Here is a 21,387-nt window from a genome sequence, read left to right as displayed (position 1 = left end):
ACACAAGTAAGCTTATTGAAGCTTAGTAAGTTCATAGGTTAAAAGTAATGCTTACCAAACATAATATTTCCAAACAATACCAAAACATTTACTAAAGTTTCCTGCGATTCACAACCATTGTTATAATAATTCACATAGTTGAGCTCAACAGTAACAACTACTCAATCTCTTTCATTTGGATCACTTCTCTTTATTTCTTATAATCAAATTAGGAAGCGGCTTACGAAATTGAGTACGTCGTTGCTCAATGCCACGATTCACAACTCAGTATGGTTTTCCTCATTGAAATACCATACCTACATTTTTTTACTCGGTATGGGAAATGCCATACCTACATTTCTTAACTCAGTATGGATTTGATAATACCATACCTACATTTCACAGCTCAGTATGGATAATACCATACCTACATTTCACAACTCAGTATGGATGATACCATACCTACATTTCACACTTTGCCATGGAACAACCATGGTCTTATCCGTCAATTCATCACACGTCCACGATACTAACGCATTACTCAATCCTGCGTTTTTCCTAATTTGCATTTCCACATTTATTCTTTCATTAACAAAATCTACACAATCCCACAACAAATTCAGTATATAATAACACATTATATACTTCAATCATTCACAAATAAACATCTAATTTCAACCATATGAACTTACCGGCTAATTTGTAGAAGATATTGAAATTTTGGGACTATTCATAACTTTTTCTTTTCCTTATTCTTCTTTGGATTCTTGATCTATAATATAAAATATTTCTACTCATTAGCATTTATTTGATTTCTATTTCACTTCACAATTTATGCTGTTTAAATTTCGAAATTGCACTTTTACCCCAAAATTTACAGTTTTCACAATTTAGTCCCTACTCAATTCACCCATCAATTGAACTAATTTTTCTCAATTAACACTTTATTTTATCATTATAAACTATTTCAAAACCTTTTATATTCTGAATTTCAACAGAAACCTTCAATTCACAACTTTTTCACAATTAGGTCCTAAATATCATTTCCTATCAAAATCACTTAATAAAACCACCTTAATATGAAATTAGAACTTAAATTTCATAATAATTCATCATAAAATTCCTTATCCATCCAGGGTAACTTCCAATTTCACCCATAAAATCAAAAACTAATGAATTCTACAAGTGGACCTAATTGTAAAAGTCATAAAAACATAAAAATTATCAAGAAAAAGCAAGAATTAGACTCACATGATGTAAAAATATGAAAACCAGCTTTCTCCAGACCTTCTATGGCGTTTTGGCTGAGAAATTATGAAGAAAATGTCTAGATTTTTCAATTACATCATTATTTAACTATTAACTTTTATCTATTTCCAATTTTGCCCTTGTTCACATTGTTTTCTTGCTTATTTCATACCCAAACCGTCTAGCCATTAACCTTTGGGTCTAATTGCTCTTTAAATCCATCTTTTTAAATACTTAAGCTATTTACTCACAATTTAACAAATTTTGTGATATTTTCAATTTAATCCTTTTCAATTAATTAGCCATCCAAACGTTAAAATTTTCTAACGAAACTTTAATACTAACTCAATGACACTCCATAAATATTTATAAAAATATTTATAGCTCGATTTTCAACTTTGAGGTCTCGATACCTCATTTTTGACCCGTTTGACCTAATAAATTCTTTTAATTAACTAATTTCACCATTTCACAAATTCTTCTAAATTCTTACTTGACTCATAAATATTAAATTACTATCTTGTTCAATCTTATTTGTCGAATTTAGTGATCTCAAATCACCATTTCCGACACCACTGAAAATTAGGCCGTTACATCATTTGTGAGTGAAATTATGAAATAGAACCTATTTGAAAATGTTTGAAAATGCTATAGGCTAAATTGAAGTGGCCAAATAAATAGGAGTGCAAAATAGGAGGATTTGCATGACAAACCTCCCATTTTACATGAAGTGGCCAGCCATCATGTTGTTGTAGACAATATGAGCACTTGATATCCATAATTCATGGTACAGATTGATAATGGGTTAGGTAGATATTCCATGATAATGGATTAGGTAAATATTCCATGATAATGGGTTAGGTAAATGTTCCATGATAATGGTTTAGGTAAATGTTCCGTGATGGGCATTTCATGTCTTTTGTATTAAAGAATTAAATGGATGAAATATGAAATTTTATTAAAAGAAAAAGGGGTGAAAATAACAAAGTTTTGTTCATCTTTGTTCATCATAGCCTAAAGTTAGAGAAGAGAAAGGAGAGGAGAAATCTCTTGAATGTTCGGTCACTTGGGGAAGAAAATTGAAGGTAAGTTCATGGTAGTTTGCTTCTATCTTGATGTTCATGAGTTCTTCTTGATTCTACCTTAACTCTTGAAGCATATTTTGGTTTTTGGTTGTGTTGTGAGCATTTGGTCATGAATTAAAATGAAGGAAATAGTTGTTGTTTCATGTTCTTTTGATGAAAAATGGAAGATAGGTGAAGTTGAGCCAAACAAATGAGCATGCATGTGCCTTAGATGCTAAGGGGAAAAATCGGCTAACATGTTGTGCTTTAAAATGATGAAATGGAGACTATACTTAAGTAAACTCATAGATATGTGATGATTGATTGGTGATATACATGTTTAAATAACATGCATGCAAATTATGTGTGAAAGAATGATTTGGTAATAAATCTGCTTGGGACAGCAGCAGTAACATGACTTTGGAAAATCACCATAAATTGTGAGAGATGAGTTAGAAGGTGAATAAATTATGTAATTAAAGCTTAATGAGTCTAGTTTCAAATGAAATAAACGAGAACATATTTTGAATTCTGTACAATGAGAAATTTGATTCGTAATGAAGAGTGGTCAGATTAGTCAAACTGTGAAACATGGGAAACTTTAAGAAAAATCTTGTATTGATTGGCCAAACCAAAAATTCTGAAAATTTTATGGATAGAAGATATATGAGTCTATTTTCAGGGAAAATTAACGGAACTTGATTTGGAGTTTCGTAGCTCCAGTTATAAATGATTTAGTGACTGTTGCTCAGGAAGACAGCTTGCAGTGAAATTATGATTATATGGTAAACATTGACAAAAATTTGTTAATGAGTTGCTTATTGATTTCTTATAAGCTTACTATGATCTGTAGGTGTGGTTGGCCGAATATTGTAAGGGGTTAATACGTAGTTTGTATTTGAATAGTTAGATTAACGTGTTAGTAATCTAATTGTAGGCGGTTCGTGTGTGGATCTCGTCAAGATATCGTCGCAAAAGTGTGTGTATGCGACACCTCTCATAGACTAGATTGGCAAAAGCGAAAAGCGAAATGCCGAAAAGTCGGTATTTTGGGAATTTGCGAGTGTACGAATGCTCGTAAGATAGTTGGGTTTGTTTATTTGGTAATCTAAAGTAATAAACTGCAGTACGAGCGATTTCGTACATTTTGATAATTTGGGCTTAATGGGCCAAAGATCGGGTTCATGGGCCAACGGGCCCAATTCGGTATGTATGCACGGTAAGTGTTCTGATAGTACGTAAATAGCTAGGATATGCATGAAAACCCTAAAAGCAACTAAATTACTATAATACCCCTATGTATGGAAAATTACTATTATACCCCTACCCCTAGGGTTAATTTTGACTGAAAAGCATGACGATCTGATTCTGTATGATGTATGCCATGATTATATATCTGTTGCATGGGGACATGGGTTATATTATGGAGGAAGCGTCCTGGTGGCTATGCCACAATTATTTGATCTGGTGGCTCTGCCACATATATCTGTTCTAGTGGCTATGCCACGATTATCTGATCTGGTGGCTCTGCCACATATATCTGTTCTGGTGGCTCTGCCACAATATCTGTATCTGGTGACTTCGTCACAATATCTGGCAGCCTCGCTGCGATTTCTGTGGTGTGTAGCGGTTGGGTGGGTCGAGTAGTCTCCCCACATGGTGTAAGGTTGGTACGGGGGTGTTATGGATGAATCTGGGTTGGGTTTCTGCATAAACATGTAATATCTGCTCGTTACATTATGGGCCTATGGGCTTTATTTTGAATTGCTCGGGCTAAGGCCAACTTATTCTATTTCGTGGTTTGGTGATATAAGCTATGGTTGGGTTATTTTACACACTGAGTTTCCCCAAACTCACCCCTTTTATTTTCATCCATGCAAGTAATCCCCAACCATAGTGGGCTTAGAGCTGTGAGGGAATTCGGAGTGGCCACCCGTTCTGAAAATTTGATTTTCTTCTGGTGAACTGGACATCCTTTTAATTGCGTTTGAGGTTTTGGGCTTTTAAATGTAATAAGGCCGCTTATTTATTTTTGATGGTTTTTATATGTTTTATTAAGATAGGTAATATTTATATTTAACTGTTGAAATTGGATAGCTTTAGGGCGCGTTTTCAAAAACAACAATTGATTTCAAAATAACACGACAACAAGCAAAGCTTCCGCAATGAAAGTATTTTCCAAAATTAATCACTTTTCTTAAAAATGACTTAATCAAATCGGTTTCCTAGAAATATCCATGACGTTAAGGTGTGGCAATGGCGGTATGCATGTCTAGCATTGAATCCGAAGGGAACTTGGTACTTAAGCAGTTTGATGGACTCACCACCTCTTTTCCGGTTTCTTACCTGGTGCACAGCTTCCATTCACTTTAACCTATAATGAAATTATCTTTTAAAACACTAAGTAAGTTTTTCAGGATCAACAACATAAAATGTTTTGAACGCTTTGATGTGGCATGTCGGATCCGGTCACAACGTCTGGGCCGGGTTTGGGGTGTTACATAGAGAGTTCTCGCAAGTTGTCTATGGTATGGTGTCTGTGTTTAGCAATATTCTTTTAAATGATATCATACCCCATGAAATGACACAACAAAAACATTTTATATTTGCATAATTAACATCGATTTTATAATATCATGGTACATAATTCAAATAGTCTATAACTTTAATTGTAAAACATATATAAACTTAATTTGGAGAAAGATATATCTCTTTTTATACTACGTAAATTAAGTTAAAAACAAAAACAAAATTTATAATATATAACCTTTATAATTTTTTTTTATAAATTGTCAAAAATTTCACAACATTTCTTGTAAGTAATATAATTTCCATAACTTTAGAATGTTATTTTTTATTATAAATAAGTTACTATAAAACAAACCATAATATTTATTTATGGATAAATATATTATTTTATAATTCATAATACGAATATATAAATTGTGATATCCCGAATTAGGGCATAAACGGAATAGTGGTTTCGAAACCACAATTCTGAAATAGAAAAAAATTAGTAAGTAGATATATGAGTCTAGTTTTAGGGAAAATTTACGGAATTTGATTTCGAGTTTCGTAACTCGAGATATGATTTTTTTAACGACTGTGAAGCAGATGGATAATTTACTACGAGAATTGTTTGAACTTGTTTAAATGCTAAAATAAGTTTAGTAATGTCTCATGCTCGATTCTGGCGACGGTCTCGAGTAAGGGGGCATTACATAAATAAATTATATCCATACTTTTTAGTTATAATTTTTTATAAATAAATATAATATAAAACTTTTATAATGTAAGTTATTTCTTTTCCTTATTTTTTTTACGTTATATGTATTTAAAACGATTTTATACTTTTGTAAACTATTTTATATTTAACGCTAAAAATAAAATTATTTTTAAATACAATATAAAAATAATTTATTAAAAGGTTTTTCATTTAAAAGTTTCAGAAATTTGAAATATTATTTTTAAAATAATTTTACAAGTTTTTAAAATTCAAAATGTTGTTTATAATTTTTAATAACTAAATAAAATATCTTATCAAAATTTAAATAAATTACACAATTTTAAAGTATTTTTTATGATTGTGACTATTAAATATTTTAAATTATTATTTAAATAATAATAATTTTATAAAAGTAATTCATGCATTGCATGAGATAAATATATATATATATATATATATATATAATATAACACTTTTATAACATATACATTATTTTTATAATAAATTTGGCCATAATTTTAAAAATTTTAGGATTTAAATAAAAATTTTTATTTTAACTTTATAAAATAAAAATTTATTTTTATAATAACTTTTGAGGATTTTAATATATTTATTTTGTCATAATCATCTCAAAACACTCATATGTATTCATCTTTATAATATAATTTTTATAGCTTATATATATAAAAGAATAAATTGAACTTGGGTCTAACTAACTGTGTAATTACTTAAATTCTCACCTCCTTTAATAATTGGAAAGTGTAATTAGAGTGCTCTAATTATACCCAATTTAGTGACAATTACTCAAACATGTCACTTTTATGTAATTATAAACAATTACACTCAAATTCAATTATCGATAATTTTCCAACTACTTCCAAAATAAAACAAGGTAAACTTCTTATGAAAACCACTTTTGTTAAAAATAAATTATCTTGAAAAGTTACTATTAATTTTAATATATATATATATATATTATCTTATTTTATAGCATGACGTATTATGTTTATGTATTTTTTAATATTATAAGTTTTCATAACATTGGATTAAATATTTATGTCGTATTTATTTAGTTTTTGTTGTATTGTATTTTAACAAATAAAATTCTCACTACAAATCTTAAATATCTCTTATTTTGCATAATTTACCACGAACTCATGGTACTTAAAATTTATTTACTTACCAAGTAGGTTATAACAATTATCATCCATTAATATATTTAATTTTTAAAATTTTGACTGATAAGTTAATTTTTTTTGAAGAAATCATAATATATTTTTTAAAACACACTTATTTCTCACTTAATTTCAATCTTAATTACATTTAAAATATCATGGTTTGGATTTTAAATAAAAAATTCCAATCGGACTTGGATGAATAGAAAGACGATTGAGTTAAATGGTATAACGTATGAAATAGGAGGAGGAGGTTGGAAATGCGGATGATTTTGGCTTCAAACCAAAAAGTAGCTATTAGTAAACATCGATAGAATCAATTACCGCTCAACTACTTTTAGTACTTCTTGGCACTGCAATCATATAACACTCATGATTTTTGTGAAAAAATAAAATGAATTTTTTTATCAAAATGACTATTTTATATTTTTATAAAAATATTAATTAAAATGTTAAATTTTTAATATGGTAGTTTGTATGAGTTATGACAATTATCACGTATTTTATGCTATTTTTATTTTTAAATTTTATAATTTTTATAATTTTATGAATTTTAAATTATTTATTGACGTAACATATAAAAATAATAATGCTATGTGGATTGTCACATAAGTTATAACGCTAACCTACTTAAAAATTAATGTTTTAATTGAAAAAATGATTTAACTCGTTTTAAAACTAGTCAAATTTAATTTAAAAAAACGAGGACCAATTTGATAAGAAAATATAAACTTTAAAAATGAAAATAAGTATTATATATATATATATCTTATTCATATATAATTGATCATGATACTAAATATAGGGTAAATAATATATATCGCTGATATTAATTAAGTGCATAAATTGGCGGACTTAAAAGACAAATTCGGCAACAACTCTTAATAAATACAATTATTTTTATCCGGCAACACAACATTAATTCCTCCACCTTCAAAGCAAGTTTCGGATTTAGTCCACTCTATCACCTGATTTCAACAGACGGCATCAAAGATTGATTGATCGAGATTCTCAACCCTTATTATATATAAATTTCAAATTTGTTAAAAAAATCCAATAATAAAATTAATATATCCAGATTAATCTAAGTAATTATTGATTTCGAAAATCTTAAATATAAACACAGTTCCAATCTATAAATTTTATCAAATTATTGGAGAAATAAATTCTAAAGTAGGCATGATGTTTTTGTTGCTTAAAAAAAATTGTATGAAGAACTACTCAAGACATTTGGAATTGAAACGTGGAAGACTAGGCGAAAGGGTGGGGGCCAAAACGGAAAGCAAGGGTAAAAAGGGAAAAAAGGTGTGGGGGTGACGTTAGGGTAGGCATAAGCAGAAGCAGCAAAAAGGTCTCTCCCACGTGCCGGATGATGGTTTTGCTACGGTCAAATGCCGGTGCCAATAATGCCACGTGTATGCCTAATATTCCAAAAAAACTATTAATAGTTCTTCAAGTTTGAATGTTTGACCGTTTTATTTTCTCTTTGGGTCCTCTTTTTCATCATCCCCTAAAAAGGCATCCCTTGATTGTAACCCCTTACTGGTATTCTTCGCTGACTTCTCCTCAGCATCCCCACGCTCCGTTCTAGCGCGTTCACCCACTCTCCGTCCTTTTTTCTTTTTAATCCCTCTGTTCCTTACGCAAGTAAGGTTGAACTTCTAGATGATAAATTGTTTCCCTAGTGGAGACTTCAAACAGTTTTAGATTTCTTATTCTATAACCAGTAATTTAATATTCTTATTAAACGAAAAATATTATTATTATTATTTAAGAGTCCATGATACTTGTAACCCTTTTATTTTGTTTGTTCAAAAATACCCAAATTTCATGCTTTCTTTTTCTCATTTAATTTTCACCTTCTTTTATTATTGTACAAATTTGTACTACAAATTATTGTAAACCAATTAAATTTAAAGATAATGAATATAAACCAATTTTTTAGAAAATATATATTCACACAGTCCGGCAGATGAGAGTTTAGTAAAAGAAGGGCTAAGACCTAATTAAGGGGGGTGACTACAAAGTGTGGGTCAGGGAATGCCAAGTATGGACTGGAAATGTTTCCATACTAGAAGCCACTTTTTGCTCTTCCTATTGGAAGGTGTTTTGTCAAACCTTCTTTTATACAGTGCTTTCTATCTCTATATCTTTTCATCACGACTTTTACATGTATATTGGCTGAAATATCCATATGTCTGTATTTATATGACTCAAACAACATAAAGAGATGTCCTGAAACCCTGAAAGTCCAAAACCAAAAACACTAATATTTCAGACCCCAGCTCTCTCCTATCCCTTCCAACTTTTTTTCCCTTGATTCTTTTGTTATTCGTCTTCTTGGTCGATCTCTCCATGTCGGATCATGGATTCAGAGACTTTTACTACCATGGGGGTGCATTCAACAATATTGATCATGATCAGCAAAGTTATGGTGGTGAAACTGATCACATGTACAGGGTTTCATCGTCCTCCATTGATCCTTCCTACATGAGCTTCACCGATTGTTTACACAGTACTTCCATGGACTACGGTTCACTTGAGAAAGCTTTCGGTCTGTCACCTTCGTCGTCGGAAGTGTTTTCTTCCGTCGAAGGCGGCAATCGGTCGATGATGAAGCAGCACGTTGGGGCGGATGAATTAGGAGGCAATACCGGTGAAGTTACGGCGACTCTTAATTCTTCTGTTTCTTCTTCATCAAGTGAGGCTGGTTGCGAAGAAGATTCAGACAAGAGTAAGAAAGATGGGCAGCCAAAAGGATCGGACGATGGCGGTGAAAGCTCAAAGAAAGGGTAAATGAATTAAGTTTCTTTTTTTTTTTTTCTTTTTCATAATATTATTGGTAACAAATTATGAGGTTGTAACTGGTTGGGTTTATTGTATCTAATAGAAATAAAGCGAAAATGAAAGGGGAGAAGAAGCAAAGAGAACCACGATTTGCTTTCGTGACTAAAAGTGAAGTTGATCAGTTAGAAGACGGCTATAGATGGAGAAAATATGGACAAAAAGCTGTGAAAAACAGTCCATACCCGAGGTTTGGTTCTTTCGTTTTCTTAATCTACCACCAAACACATATGTTGAAAATAATCTTATCTTTTAGACACTAAAGAAACTACTTGCGAAATTATGTCTGAAACCTTGATCTTGCATTACATCTTCTCGCCCCCTTCTTTTGACTTGCACCTAGATGATCCGTCAATATAGAAACTTAATCTGTACGTAATAACTTGAGGGTTTAGCCGTTCAGGTATTTGTCTTTGAAAGCTATAAAGTAGGCTTAAATAATATGTATGTATGTGTGTGAATATGATTAGATTTTCTCGGGAAACAAACACCAACTTGTGCTTCCACTGGTGAAAAATTATCCAGCTTCTTTATCATTATGTAAGGGATACATTTCTGTTTATCATTGCAGAAGCTACTACAGGTGCACTACTCAGAAGTGCACGGTGAAGAAAAGAGTAGAGAGGTCATTCCAGGATCCGTCCACTGTGATCACAACATACGAAGGTCAACACAATCATCCACTTCCGACAACACTGAGAGGAAGCGCAGCTGGGTTGTTCCCACCTTCCATGTTAACCCCATCGCCACTGGGGAGACCAAGCTTCCCGCACGAGTTGCTCATGCAGATGCCTAACTATCATCATCAGATGAATAACCAAGCACCCGCTGGTTCAATGTTTGCCGAAAACTTTAGCCCTTTTCAGCAGTACGTCCATCAACACCAGGTTCCTGACTATGGACTTCTTCAAGACATGGTTCCTTCCACGTTCCTTAAACATGAACCATGAGTCTCCACTCTTAATTACATCATCTTTTTACTCCTTGTGTGTGTACATATTTATATTATATAATTAGGATTTAACTACTTTTTCATCAAATTGAAATTCTCTCTAGAGCCTATGAATTATTATTCAATTACTGGTCTCGAAAGGCCTAACATTCAAGGACTAGATGGGGAGCAGGATTTCTTCTTCTTTTGTGTATTCTTCTTGCAACTTGGTTTTGAGTCTGTAACAAATATTTAGAGGTAAAAGCTTCTTTGATAGGGGGGATGTGGAGGTGAAGGTCAGATATAATATGGTAGATTTTTGAAGAAAAAGAAACCTAGTATTAAGAGGATTTGCAGGTTTGTAATACTGGATTAATTAAACTGCATTTTATATGCATAGTTGTTTTATCATTATTCTTGATGGCATTATTAGTGAAGAATTTGAGCATTATATATACCTTAAAATTTCCTTTACTATAAACTTTTCTTGAGCTGGCTATCTATAGCTTATAATCTGAACTCTACTCAGAAATTAAGAGCTAAATAATTAATTACGCAGCAGGAGAAAAAAACAACAACTAAAGTTTAGCTGAATAAGAAAGTTATGAGTCATCATCCTGTCTTTATAAGGCTGGATCCTAGTCCTAAACTATATATATACAAATAAAAAGTGGCTTATAGTGAAAACCTAATTTTGAACACCGCATGTAACATGAAATAAATATTTAATATGAAACCATCATATGGTACTAATAAAATGAATATAAAATGAATTACTAGAGCATGTTTGAATTTACAGTCTTTAAATTCTTAAGAGCACCAATTGAATTAAAGATATCAAACTTTCTATATACTATGAATTATTAGATTTAAAATTTTCATGGCAAATGACCTAACGTCCCCTTAATTTGATAGATTCTTCTCCTCAATATTTTAATTATAAATTTATTCTAATCATACATGTACTATTGTATGGAGTAGTTAATTAATTGAAATTAATGTAAGTGCCTATCATTTATGATATTGTTAAATTTGACTTGAGAGACGTAGAAGCCACGTTTTCGGTCAAGTCTTGAACGAAATTATTGGAAATTTGGTTTCGTGTTGAGATCACCAAAAATATAGCATAATTAAAATATATACCTTAAATAATAATAATAATAACAAATCTGGTCCTGCTCCTCCTTCAGCTCTCCCTAACTAAAACAGCGTTGAATATATAATTAAATGACAAAATTCATTAGTCATATGCAGTCAAATAATATAGAAATGCTTAATCCGGTGCATTTCATTAAGGAATAAGGTGGTTTTTGGCCTACGCACTAATCAAAGAAAAACAGTCACTAAACTAGTTAACTAAAATTCATAGCTACTTCTTTTTAAAGGTGAATACATACCCAAATTTAAATTCAAGTATAAACATCCGAGTATAAATTAGTTTATTCAAGTAAATACTACTCCAAATTAATTTAAATTAAAGGGTTAACTAAAAGGAGTATAAAGACAATAATAAGAGTAATAATGTTTTTTTTTTTTTTTTGATAAAAATATGGTTTTTTATATATTATAAATTAGTAAAATGATAGTTAAAGTTGAAGATAAAAACTTTAAATCTAAATAAATCTGATGAACAACTTTAACCGGGGGACTTGAAATACTATTATGGTTGTTTTCTTTTTGCTATTATTGTTGTGGTTAATAGTTTCTGAAGGAGGTATCTCGATGGCTTCTTACCATGTTCCAACACTAATAAAATAAACAGTTGATTTACACAGAAAGATGTATGATTTTAAAATTAGCAAATTGAATTTGTTAGATGATGACTATCCCTAATTAATTCCAACCAATCTTGTAATTATAAATTATAGATATGGATCAAGAGTCAGAATTAACATTTTGCTCCTTGAATGAGATTTTGGTATGGTAGAAATAAATAAATAAACTTCAAAAATTTAAATTAATTTAACAGTGGGCCATTTTAATGAGTAGTGTACAGGAGTAAGAAAGAATTGTGGGGAACATTGAATTTCACCAAATTTCAAGAAGAAATTTAAAGGGCAATCAAAATTTTAAATTTGAATTACATTAGCAAGATAATTTGGGTTGGTGATGATATAATAAATTTTAATATTACTATGTTACAAATTTACAATCTTAAAAATCTTTTTAACAACTTTTCATTAATTAATATAATTTTAATATTATTGATAAAAGTTCTAGTATTTATATTTGAATATCATCATATGTAAATTATGCATATGTGAATTTTAAGTCAAATTATTTTACGATGTTAATAACTTTATTTTATTTTATAATTGATTGGATTTATACTTATATATATTTACACTTTAAAAATGATTTCTTCCCAAAAAAATTCCACTGCTTTTCCAACAATTCATTTAGAGATTATAATGAAGATTAGATTCAAAAGGAAGATTAATATATGGACTATCTAATTGGGTCAAGCTAAACCATCTGCCCGTCATTTTCAGCCTGCAACTACAGCTCTAACTCCATACCAAACAAAAGAAAAAAAAAAAAAACAAGAAATTTCCAAGGTTTGATTTGATATATATTTTTAATTTCGCAAATAAAATCTAGAATTATCATATATTCATTTTTTTTAAAATTATATTCTAAAACGTATCACTTTATGAATTTTGGAGATGAAATTTAATTTTCTTATAGACCAAAGTGAGATAACTTCTCAAGTTAATCAATTGATTGAAATAGAAGAGTGGGCTCCTGATTCCCTGAATATGCACTTTTACATGCAGAAAGGTCAAAAACAAGGTTTCCATAGGTTCGATTGTAATAAATAAGGGTCAATTTTGCAAATCAAAAGTATTTATGATGGACGGCTGAGAATTGAAATCAACCGTCTCTTATATATCAATAAAATATGACTTGTCATCAATAGTTGTCTATCACATTAGTGCGATTCACTTTGCAATGGCGATATTCCGTAACGATCAAAATCAAAATTCAATTAAAATTCCGATAAAAGTAAGAAAGTAAAATCAAAATTTTTTAGCCTTTTAATGGCCCATGATGAAGGTCTATGTTAAGTTTTCACACCAGGTCCACCCTCCGTTCAGAATATATAAAAATAATACCCTCTAACTTTATGAAAAAATTATTTTAACATTCTATTTAATTTTTTTAATCTTTTTAACTTTTAAATTTATATTTTTTATCAAATCACCTCCAAAATAAATAACAAAATTAATTTTTTAATATTTTTAACGTGACAAACTACATGAACTGCTAAATGAATAACATGCCATCATTTAATTAATTTTTAAATATAAAAATAATTTTTTATAATTTTATACTTTTTAAAAATAATTTTAATGATTTTTAAAATTAATTTTATAAAATTTTGAAATTTTAAAATTTTAAAAATTAATTAAATACTAACACATCATCCACATGATAATTTATATGTATTTTATGTCGTGAGAATTAAAAACATAAACTTTTAATGTAAATTCAAGAGTTAAAAGTAATGAAAGTTAAAATGAAATGCTAAAATGAATTTTTTATAAAATTGTTGGGAAAAAATTATTATGCCCTAAAATTATAAGAAAGTAATGACCCATTATCCATTTTCTTTAATGACAGATTAATAATTAGATTATTGTATCTTTTAAATTTAAAATATACATTGTATTATCATTTTTATATTAAATTGAATAATTAAATTTAATAAAATATATTAATTTTCTTGTCAAAAAGATATACTAATTTTATAAAAATTAGAAAATGTTTAATTTTGACACTGTTAATAAATAATAATTAACTAATTACAATATTACCAAAGTTGAGCTGAAGAAGCTTTAATAGAAAGTACAAAAGATAATTAAATTAGAATGTTAATCCTAACTCATTGGACTATTATTATGTATAATTTAATTAAACATTCAATCTGTTTTTATAGAAGAAAAAGGAAACATTCTATCTGTAGCAGCTGTAATCTGCTGGAAATAATTATTTTAGAAATTTCTGTTTTTCTTTTGTAAAATAATTTATGTTTTCTCTGTTATTTTTCTCACATCACATTAACGCGCACAAAACTGAAAGCAAAATAGCAACAAGAGACCCAACCAAACAACAGCAACCATGGCAACAACAACCGTTTGAGAGTGTGAAAACGACGTCATATCTGGAGTTTTTTTTTTTTTTTCTTCTTTTCTCTATTCTTGAAGCAAGCTGGTTAGAGATCTCCTTCGTCTCCAAATATTCAATTCGCCGTTTATTTTATTATGTAATTAAAACATAAATTTGTTTTAGGCGTTGTATTTATGAGCATGTCCTAGCACAATCTCTCTATTCTACTCATTGGTTTTCTCTTTCTTTGGTAACTATTCTTTCTTCTTTTGTTTTTCCTTCTCACTTTTAATTTAGACTTTTCATTTTTTGAGGATTGGTTTAATTCGGTGCTGTTGCAAATTTCACAGTTGGAGGAGGTTATTGTTTGATCCAGAAAAGAAATGGTAGTTTCTGGGCCAATTACGCCTGGACAGGTACGGCTTCATATTAAAATTTTATTGATTCATTGATTTTTTTTTTGTTTAAGTTAAGATTTAGTTTTGAGATTTTTTTTAAAAATTTTGAATTTGGCAACGTGATTTATTAGCTGAAAACATTTGGAGTTGTTTTTTTGCAATTATTGAATTTGTGATTTCTATATACTAATTTTGGAGTCTGTTTATTTTGTTTCGTTATTGAGGAAGTATCTAAGATTCAGGCCCCCTATTTTTTTTCTATAGAGTTTCAGAGCTTACTCATAAGCTCGTGTTTGTTTGTAGAAAATTATCTTTTTCTTTTGAGATTAACAATGATGATACTTCTGAGTTCTGACTTTTGAGGGTTAAATTTCTTGTTTCTACTAAGAATCTATGAAAGTTCTATGGTTACGAGATTTACATAAGTGGCTTGCTTGGTTTGATGTGTGAAAAGATTTGACTCACAACTGAGTGACATGTATGGAGAATCTGATGAATTATGGTTAGTTTTGATGATACTAGTGTTCATAATGTAAATCAAAGTGAAACTGTGAATGAGATTGGGAAGTTTATGAAGTTTTACTTGATATTTTATCAAAAGAACTTACGTGCAATTGTTATAATGCAGGAGTGGCATTTTAATTATTTCAACATCTATTTCAAATTGGGCTTTTATTTTTCATCTTTTAAACTTCTATAATCATGCAGTATGTGAATATTTCACTCCACTATTCTAATTTTACTTATGTCACTTGTTCTTACTATTTTATTATATTTTATATATATTTAAACTGATCAACTTGTTCTTCTATGACTAGTTTTACCCGAAATACTTAATGAAGCCTTTTTTTATAATTGTTACAGGTGTCTTTTCTCTTAGGAGTTATCCCAGTTTTCATTGCATGGATATATTCAGAGTTCCTAGAATACAAGAAATCGGCATCTCTTTCTAAAGCGTAAGTAATCATTTCAAGTAGGAGTTAGCGCGGGTGCACAAATATGTTACGCTTATATCACTATTCTTTAGAGTTATTGACTTCAATATTTGCTGATGCTAATGACTGTGTTTCATTTGCAGCCATTCAGATACTAATCTGGTTGTATTAGGAAAGGAGACAATTAAAGAAGATGACAGGGCTGTTTTGCTTGAAGGGGGTCTAACAAGATCAGCATCTTCTAAGCTCCATGCTTCATCCATCAAAACAAACTTGATTAGGTTGCTTTCTTTAAGTTTCAGTGTTGTTATAGTTTTCCATGATTGTACTCTAAACTCATCTTACCATTTATGATTCCAGGTTTTTGACCATGGAAGACTCTTTCCTTCTGGAACACCGAACCACTTTGAGAGCAATGTTAGTTATAAACAGAAATACACTTTTTTTGGCAGCTTTCTGTTTTTGTCTTATATTTGACTACGCAGTCTAATGCAGGGCCGAGTTTGGGGCTATTCTGGTGTACTTCTACATATGTGATCGGACAAATTTTCTAGGAGAATCTACCAAGGTGCTTTTATACCTGGTTGTGTTGTTGATTGTAATTCATGCTTTCATCTGTGGTTTTTTTGAAAAAGCTAAACCTTATACTATTGCATCTGCATACTTATTAGGGTCTTCATTTTCATTATTATTTATAGTTATATTATTTTGTGCTTTCTGGTTATGTTGGTATCTTACTTTTATCTATGTCCATCTGGTTTTCTCTTAATTCCTTTCCCCTTCAGAATGACAGAAAGAGGCTTTAGTTTTGGTTTACTAGTCTCTTAAAAGTCTCTTCAATTACTTTTTGCATTCCACTACCCTTGAAGGTCATTGTTTGTTGTCCTCATTTTCCTTTTAGTTGAATGTTAAACAACCTTTTTTCTTCCCTTGTACTTGCATCCTTTCTTGGGTCCTCTTGTTTGGGTAAATATTTGATACTTCTTTAATAAGCAGGTGTTGATCACTATGTCCTTTCGCTTATGGTTCAAAATAAAGGATTACCATACATTGTCCGAAATTATTTACTTCTCTGGTGGTTGGAAATGTTTGATGGCTAATTTTTTTCCTCTTTAAATGGTTTAAAGTAGCTGTATATTTGCACATTTATGGTAGGTTGAGAGTTGGTACTTTGCTTTCTTATGTTGATTAACATTAAAAGTTTTTTTGTTTTTTGTTTTTCTCAATATGATTTCTTATGTGTATTTCCTTGTACAGAAATACAACCGTGACCTTTTCCTCTTCCTCTATGCTCTTCTCATCTTAGTTTCTGCAATGACTTCTTTGACAAAGCATAGTGACAAATCAGCATTCTCTGGAAAGACCATGCAGTACCTTAGTAGGCATCAGACTGAAGAATGGAAAGGATGGATGCAGGCAAGTGTTAATTGTTTAACTTGTAACCTGTGAATGAGTAACTACTTAAGCATAGGCACCTTCCAAACACCTAATTTTGAAAAGAAGGTATTTAGATTATATTTCCTTATGTTCCTTTGTGTTTACTTTCCTCAATATCGTAATTTCATTTTTAAATCTTGGAAAAGGTCAATGTCATAACTTTCTGCCGCAATACCTTTTTTCTGTTTGGTAATAGCTACCTCATTATTTGAATTTTGATCCATATATTTAATCTTAACAGTTGTTCATTGGCTTTTCTTAATCTTGCTCATTTGTTCTAATATTGATAAGAATATTCCCTATAAATTGTGAAACTATCGTATGAAATGCTTTATGGTAATTGATATGAGTATTCTGTCTTTAGACCTGCACTGATGTTCCCATGCACCAATTCCTGATTTGTGAGATTGCTTGTGTTTGCAGTAGCATGGCATCCATGCTCTCTGCAGATTACTTATTCTGTACTAAATTCAGCTGCATTCACGTCTTTTTTTGGGGGGGCTTTTTGCAGGTGCTATTTCTAATGTACCATTATTTTGCTGCGGCGGAGATATATAATGCAATACGTGTCTTCATTGCTGCATATGTTTGGATGACGGGATTTGGCAACTTCTCATACTATTATATCAGAAAGGACTTTAGCCTAGCACGTTTTGCTCAGGTGATACTCTATACCATTCCAGCATTCCAGTTATTAAGGGTTATATATATTATATATCCACTTTATTCATATCAGTAAACCTCTTATTCTTCTATAACTTCTATTTGATGCAGATGATGTGGCGACTAAACTTCTTTGTGGCATTTTGCTGTATTGTTCTCAACAATGACTATATGCTTTACTACATCTGCCCAATGCACACGCTTTTCACCGTAATGGTGTATGGAGCTCTTGGGATTTTCAACAAGTATAATGAGATACCATCGGTGATGGCTGTGAAAATTCTTGCATGCTTTCTTGTAGTTATCTTTATTTGGGAAATTCCTGGAGTTTTTGAAATATTCTGGAGTCCACTAGCTATCCTATTAGGTTTGCAACCTTCTGACTTCATTCTTCTGATTTTTTTTTTTTTTTGTTTATCAACTTACCAGTAATTTACAGCTTAGAATATTCATGTCCTTTTCTGATGCCTTTCGATATGCTTCAATATTTTTTATTCTTTTTATTGCATTAAAGTTGGAATGTCTTTGCTTTAAATATGTATACTTTCAGTTGAACTTCATTTTTAATATACGTATTTCAAAGCCAGTCATTCTTCTTCACTGGGATATGTTGTAGTTGTTTGCTTATATCAGTTATTTTGTCTCTTACTGGCAGGGTACACTGATCCTGCAAAACCTGATCTCCATCGATTGCATGAGTGGCATTTTAGATCTGGTCTGGATCGCTATGTATGGATAATTGGAATGGTGTATGCCTACTATCATCCAAATGTAAGAAAAAATTTTCAATCATCAATCTAGTTCTCTTTGTGCACAATTAACTTTCTCATTGAAATGTTTTAAATCTTAGGTTGAGAAATGGATGGAAAAATTGGAGGAATGTGAAACCAAGAGAAAATTTTCAATCAAAGCAAGTGTTGTTGCAATTGCTTTATTTGTAAGTTGCCTGATCTCTAGATCTCTATATTGCCATTATGCTTATTTTGTTTTTGATGGAGACTTTTTTTCTTTTATTTCTTAAATTCTTCAGGTTGGCTATATGTGGTATGAATGTATTTACAAGCTGGACAAGGTTACTTACAACGAATACCACCCATACACATCTTGGATTCCCATAACGTGCGTATTAATGCTATCTTTTTTCTAGTTTACTTGGAACACTAGAGGAAGTTTATGTGAAAGTGCAGGGAATATCATGTAAATAGAATCTGATTCCCATGTCTTCTTTCTTGTGATTCTAGTGTCTACATTTGCTTGCGGAATTGTACTCAGCAGCTTCGAAGTTACAGTTTGACTCTCTTTGCGTATGTTTCTGGAAATAACTAATTCATTTGATTCCACCTTTCTTACTAGACTGTGGGTTATTGATTTGCCTTTTGAGGACTTTCTGGCGCTATTTTAGCATTGCTCTAATTAATGCTACATTTTTGTGCTTCCTAGGTGGCTTGGCAAGATAACTCTGGAGACTTACATTTCGCAATTTCATATCTGGTTGAGGTTTGTTGACCATTTAAACGTCTTGTTTTAATCTGTTCCTCAAATTATATCTAAAACAAAAGCCTGTTAGTGAAATTGGTTTTCCTGGATAACTAGTTCCATCTCTGCATCCTTTATAAAAAGCATGATAATTCAACAAGCACTGAAGCCAACGTAAGATTAACATATTTACATGTCTACAAGATTGTTATAATTGCATTTCGCACCTGCAGATCAGACATGCCTAATGGACAGCCCAAGTGGCTTCTTTCTTTTATCCCGGAATATCCCCTGCTCAACTTCATGCTCACAACAGCTATTTATGTCTTGGTGAGCAAATTCTCTCCTCTCTTCCATATTTTGTCAACAGTTTCGATTGTATTCATTTTGCTCACTTTTGCTACCATCTTGCCTTGGTTCTGCAGATATCTCATCGTCTGTTCGACTTGACCAATAAACTTAAGTCAGTTTTCATTCCCACAAAAGACAACCGACGGCTGCTATATAATTTCATTGCTGGAGTAGTCGTTTCAGTGTGTTTGTACTGCACTTCACTCATTCTTCTTCAGATTCCTCATTCAATTGTAAGCTACTAATCATTATGAAGAACTAACGAGTTTTCTGAATTTTAGACGATGTGTCCGGTCTTCTTTATCAACATTTGTTATGTTATATTAACCTGCATATAACTGATTCCATAATTACAGGCCTGAGAAAGCATGAAGTTGGATAGCGAGCGCTTTTACATCGGACATACAAAAAACATAAATAGTTGGAGCAGAATAAGTGAACTTGGAAGACGTCTACACGATCTAAGCTTTCGGATTTGAATGTTTCCAATGATTTTGAGTAAAATTGCCCTCTATTTTTCATCCTCGATCTGGAACTATGAGTCTTGGCTTTGCGTTGGGAGCATGATGGGGGGCAAGCAGGCAACCAACAGGAAGTAAATCTTTTTCCTTTTTTATTTCTTTACATTTTGTTGAATATTGATGAACTGCAATATATCGTTTCCTTTTGTATTTTTTTTTTCCTTTTTTGGTCATTTATTGAAGGAAAAAATGTAAATTGATGTGACGTAGAATGTGGTGTTTCGGTACCAAACAGATCGGAGATACAATAGTAATGCAAAATTTTATTGGGAACTTTTCTCTCATAATCATTTGTCATTTGGGCATGTATTTTACGACATCAAAACTAGGTATAATTATGTAATATTTTGAGTGAGAGAGTGATATGTAACCTTATTAATAAGAAAATGTTTTTAGATATAAATTGAGCTAAAATCAATTTATCTTTGTTGCAACCATTTGAATCTTTGAACACTTACTCTTGAAATGCCTATGTCTCTCTTTCTATTTATTTATATTGTAAATCTCACTTTTATTTGAAGCGAACAATTTAATTTAAAGAGTAAAGTGTTTGTTTTTTTGACACTTGAGTAAATCTTTACAAAAGCTTTCATTAAGAACGTTTTAAGTGTGATTAAAACTATTTATTTCTGGGCACCACAATTTTCACCTTAACCAAATATTTTAAAAGCATTAAAATTTTCATTTCACGTTTGCTTTACTTATCAATATTTAAAGAAACTACATTTGAATTATATGTTAAATATCCTTTTGATGTTATTGTTAACCTTTATCGTTTAATATATTGAAGATTTAAGTTATAAAATTGGTTTAATATGTTATTCAAAATTAATTATGAAACATAATTAGATTATTTAAAAATATAGATTTTAAATTATTGAAATTATATTATAAATTTATCCTTAAATTTTAAAAACTTCACCAAAAGTTAAATATTAAACATTAAGTTTTTATAGGATAATATAATATTAAAATAAATAAAATAAATTTCAAATAATTGAAAATATTTTCCATAACTATTATATACTT

At 30.5% G+C, this 21,387-nt stretch overlaps 2 protein-coding genes across 3 annotated transcripts; both read left to right on the top strand.

Moving 5' to 3' along the window:
- The first annotated feature begins 8,679 nt into the window (after positions 1-8,679).
- On the top strand, positions 8,680-10,907 carry LOC108452052 (WRKY transcription factor 71-like). The gene is made up of 3 exons (XM_017749785.2): positions 8,680-9,484; positions 9,583-9,726; positions 10,108-10,907. The coding sequence occupies exons 1-3, from the start codon at positions 9,048-9,050 to the stop codon at positions 10,484-10,486; spliced, it is 960 nt and encodes a 319-aa protein (XP_017605274.1). The 5' UTR covers positions 8,680-9,047; the 3' UTR covers positions 10,487-10,907.
- A 3,435-nt stretch (positions 10,908-14,342) lies between these two features.
- Positions 14,343-20,761, top strand: LOC108453689 (protein REDUCED WALL ACETYLATION 3). 2 transcript variants are annotated; one of them, XM_053028259.1, is made up of 18 exons: positions 14,343-14,682; positions 14,761-14,827; positions 14,928-14,993; positions 15,840-15,931; positions 16,054-16,191; positions 16,271-16,327; positions 16,406-16,478; positions 17,168-17,326; positions 17,859-18,008; positions 18,122-18,377; positions 18,666-18,781; positions 18,861-18,947; positions 19,041-19,129; positions 19,252-19,314; positions 19,451-19,507; positions 19,720-19,816; positions 19,912-20,070; positions 20,194-20,761. In XM_053028259.1, exons 3-18 carry the CDS (start codon positions 14,961-14,963, stop codon positions 20,197-20,199), a joined length of 1,632 nt encoding a protein of 543 aa, XP_052884219.1. In that variant the 5' UTR covers positions 14,343-14,682; positions 14,761-14,827; positions 14,928-14,960; the 3' UTR covers positions 20,200-20,761. The 2 variants fall into 2 exon arrangements, with proteins under 2 accessions (XP_052884219.1, XP_017607440.1); XM_017751951.2 differs by having other exon boundaries at positions 14,343-14,827.
- Positions 20,762-21,387: the final 626 nt, after the last annotated feature.

This window comes from Gossypium arboreum, chromosome 5, assembly GCF_025698485.1.
Source record: "Gossypium arboreum isolate Shixiya-1 chromosome 5, ASM2569848v2, whole genome shotgun sequence".
Classification (NCBI taxonomy): Eukaryota; Viridiplantae; Streptophyta; class Magnoliopsida; order Malvales; family Malvaceae; genus Gossypium; species Gossypium arboreum.
Note: the sequence above shows the minus strand (reverse complement) of the source record. Positions and strands in the feature narration are given on the sequence as shown.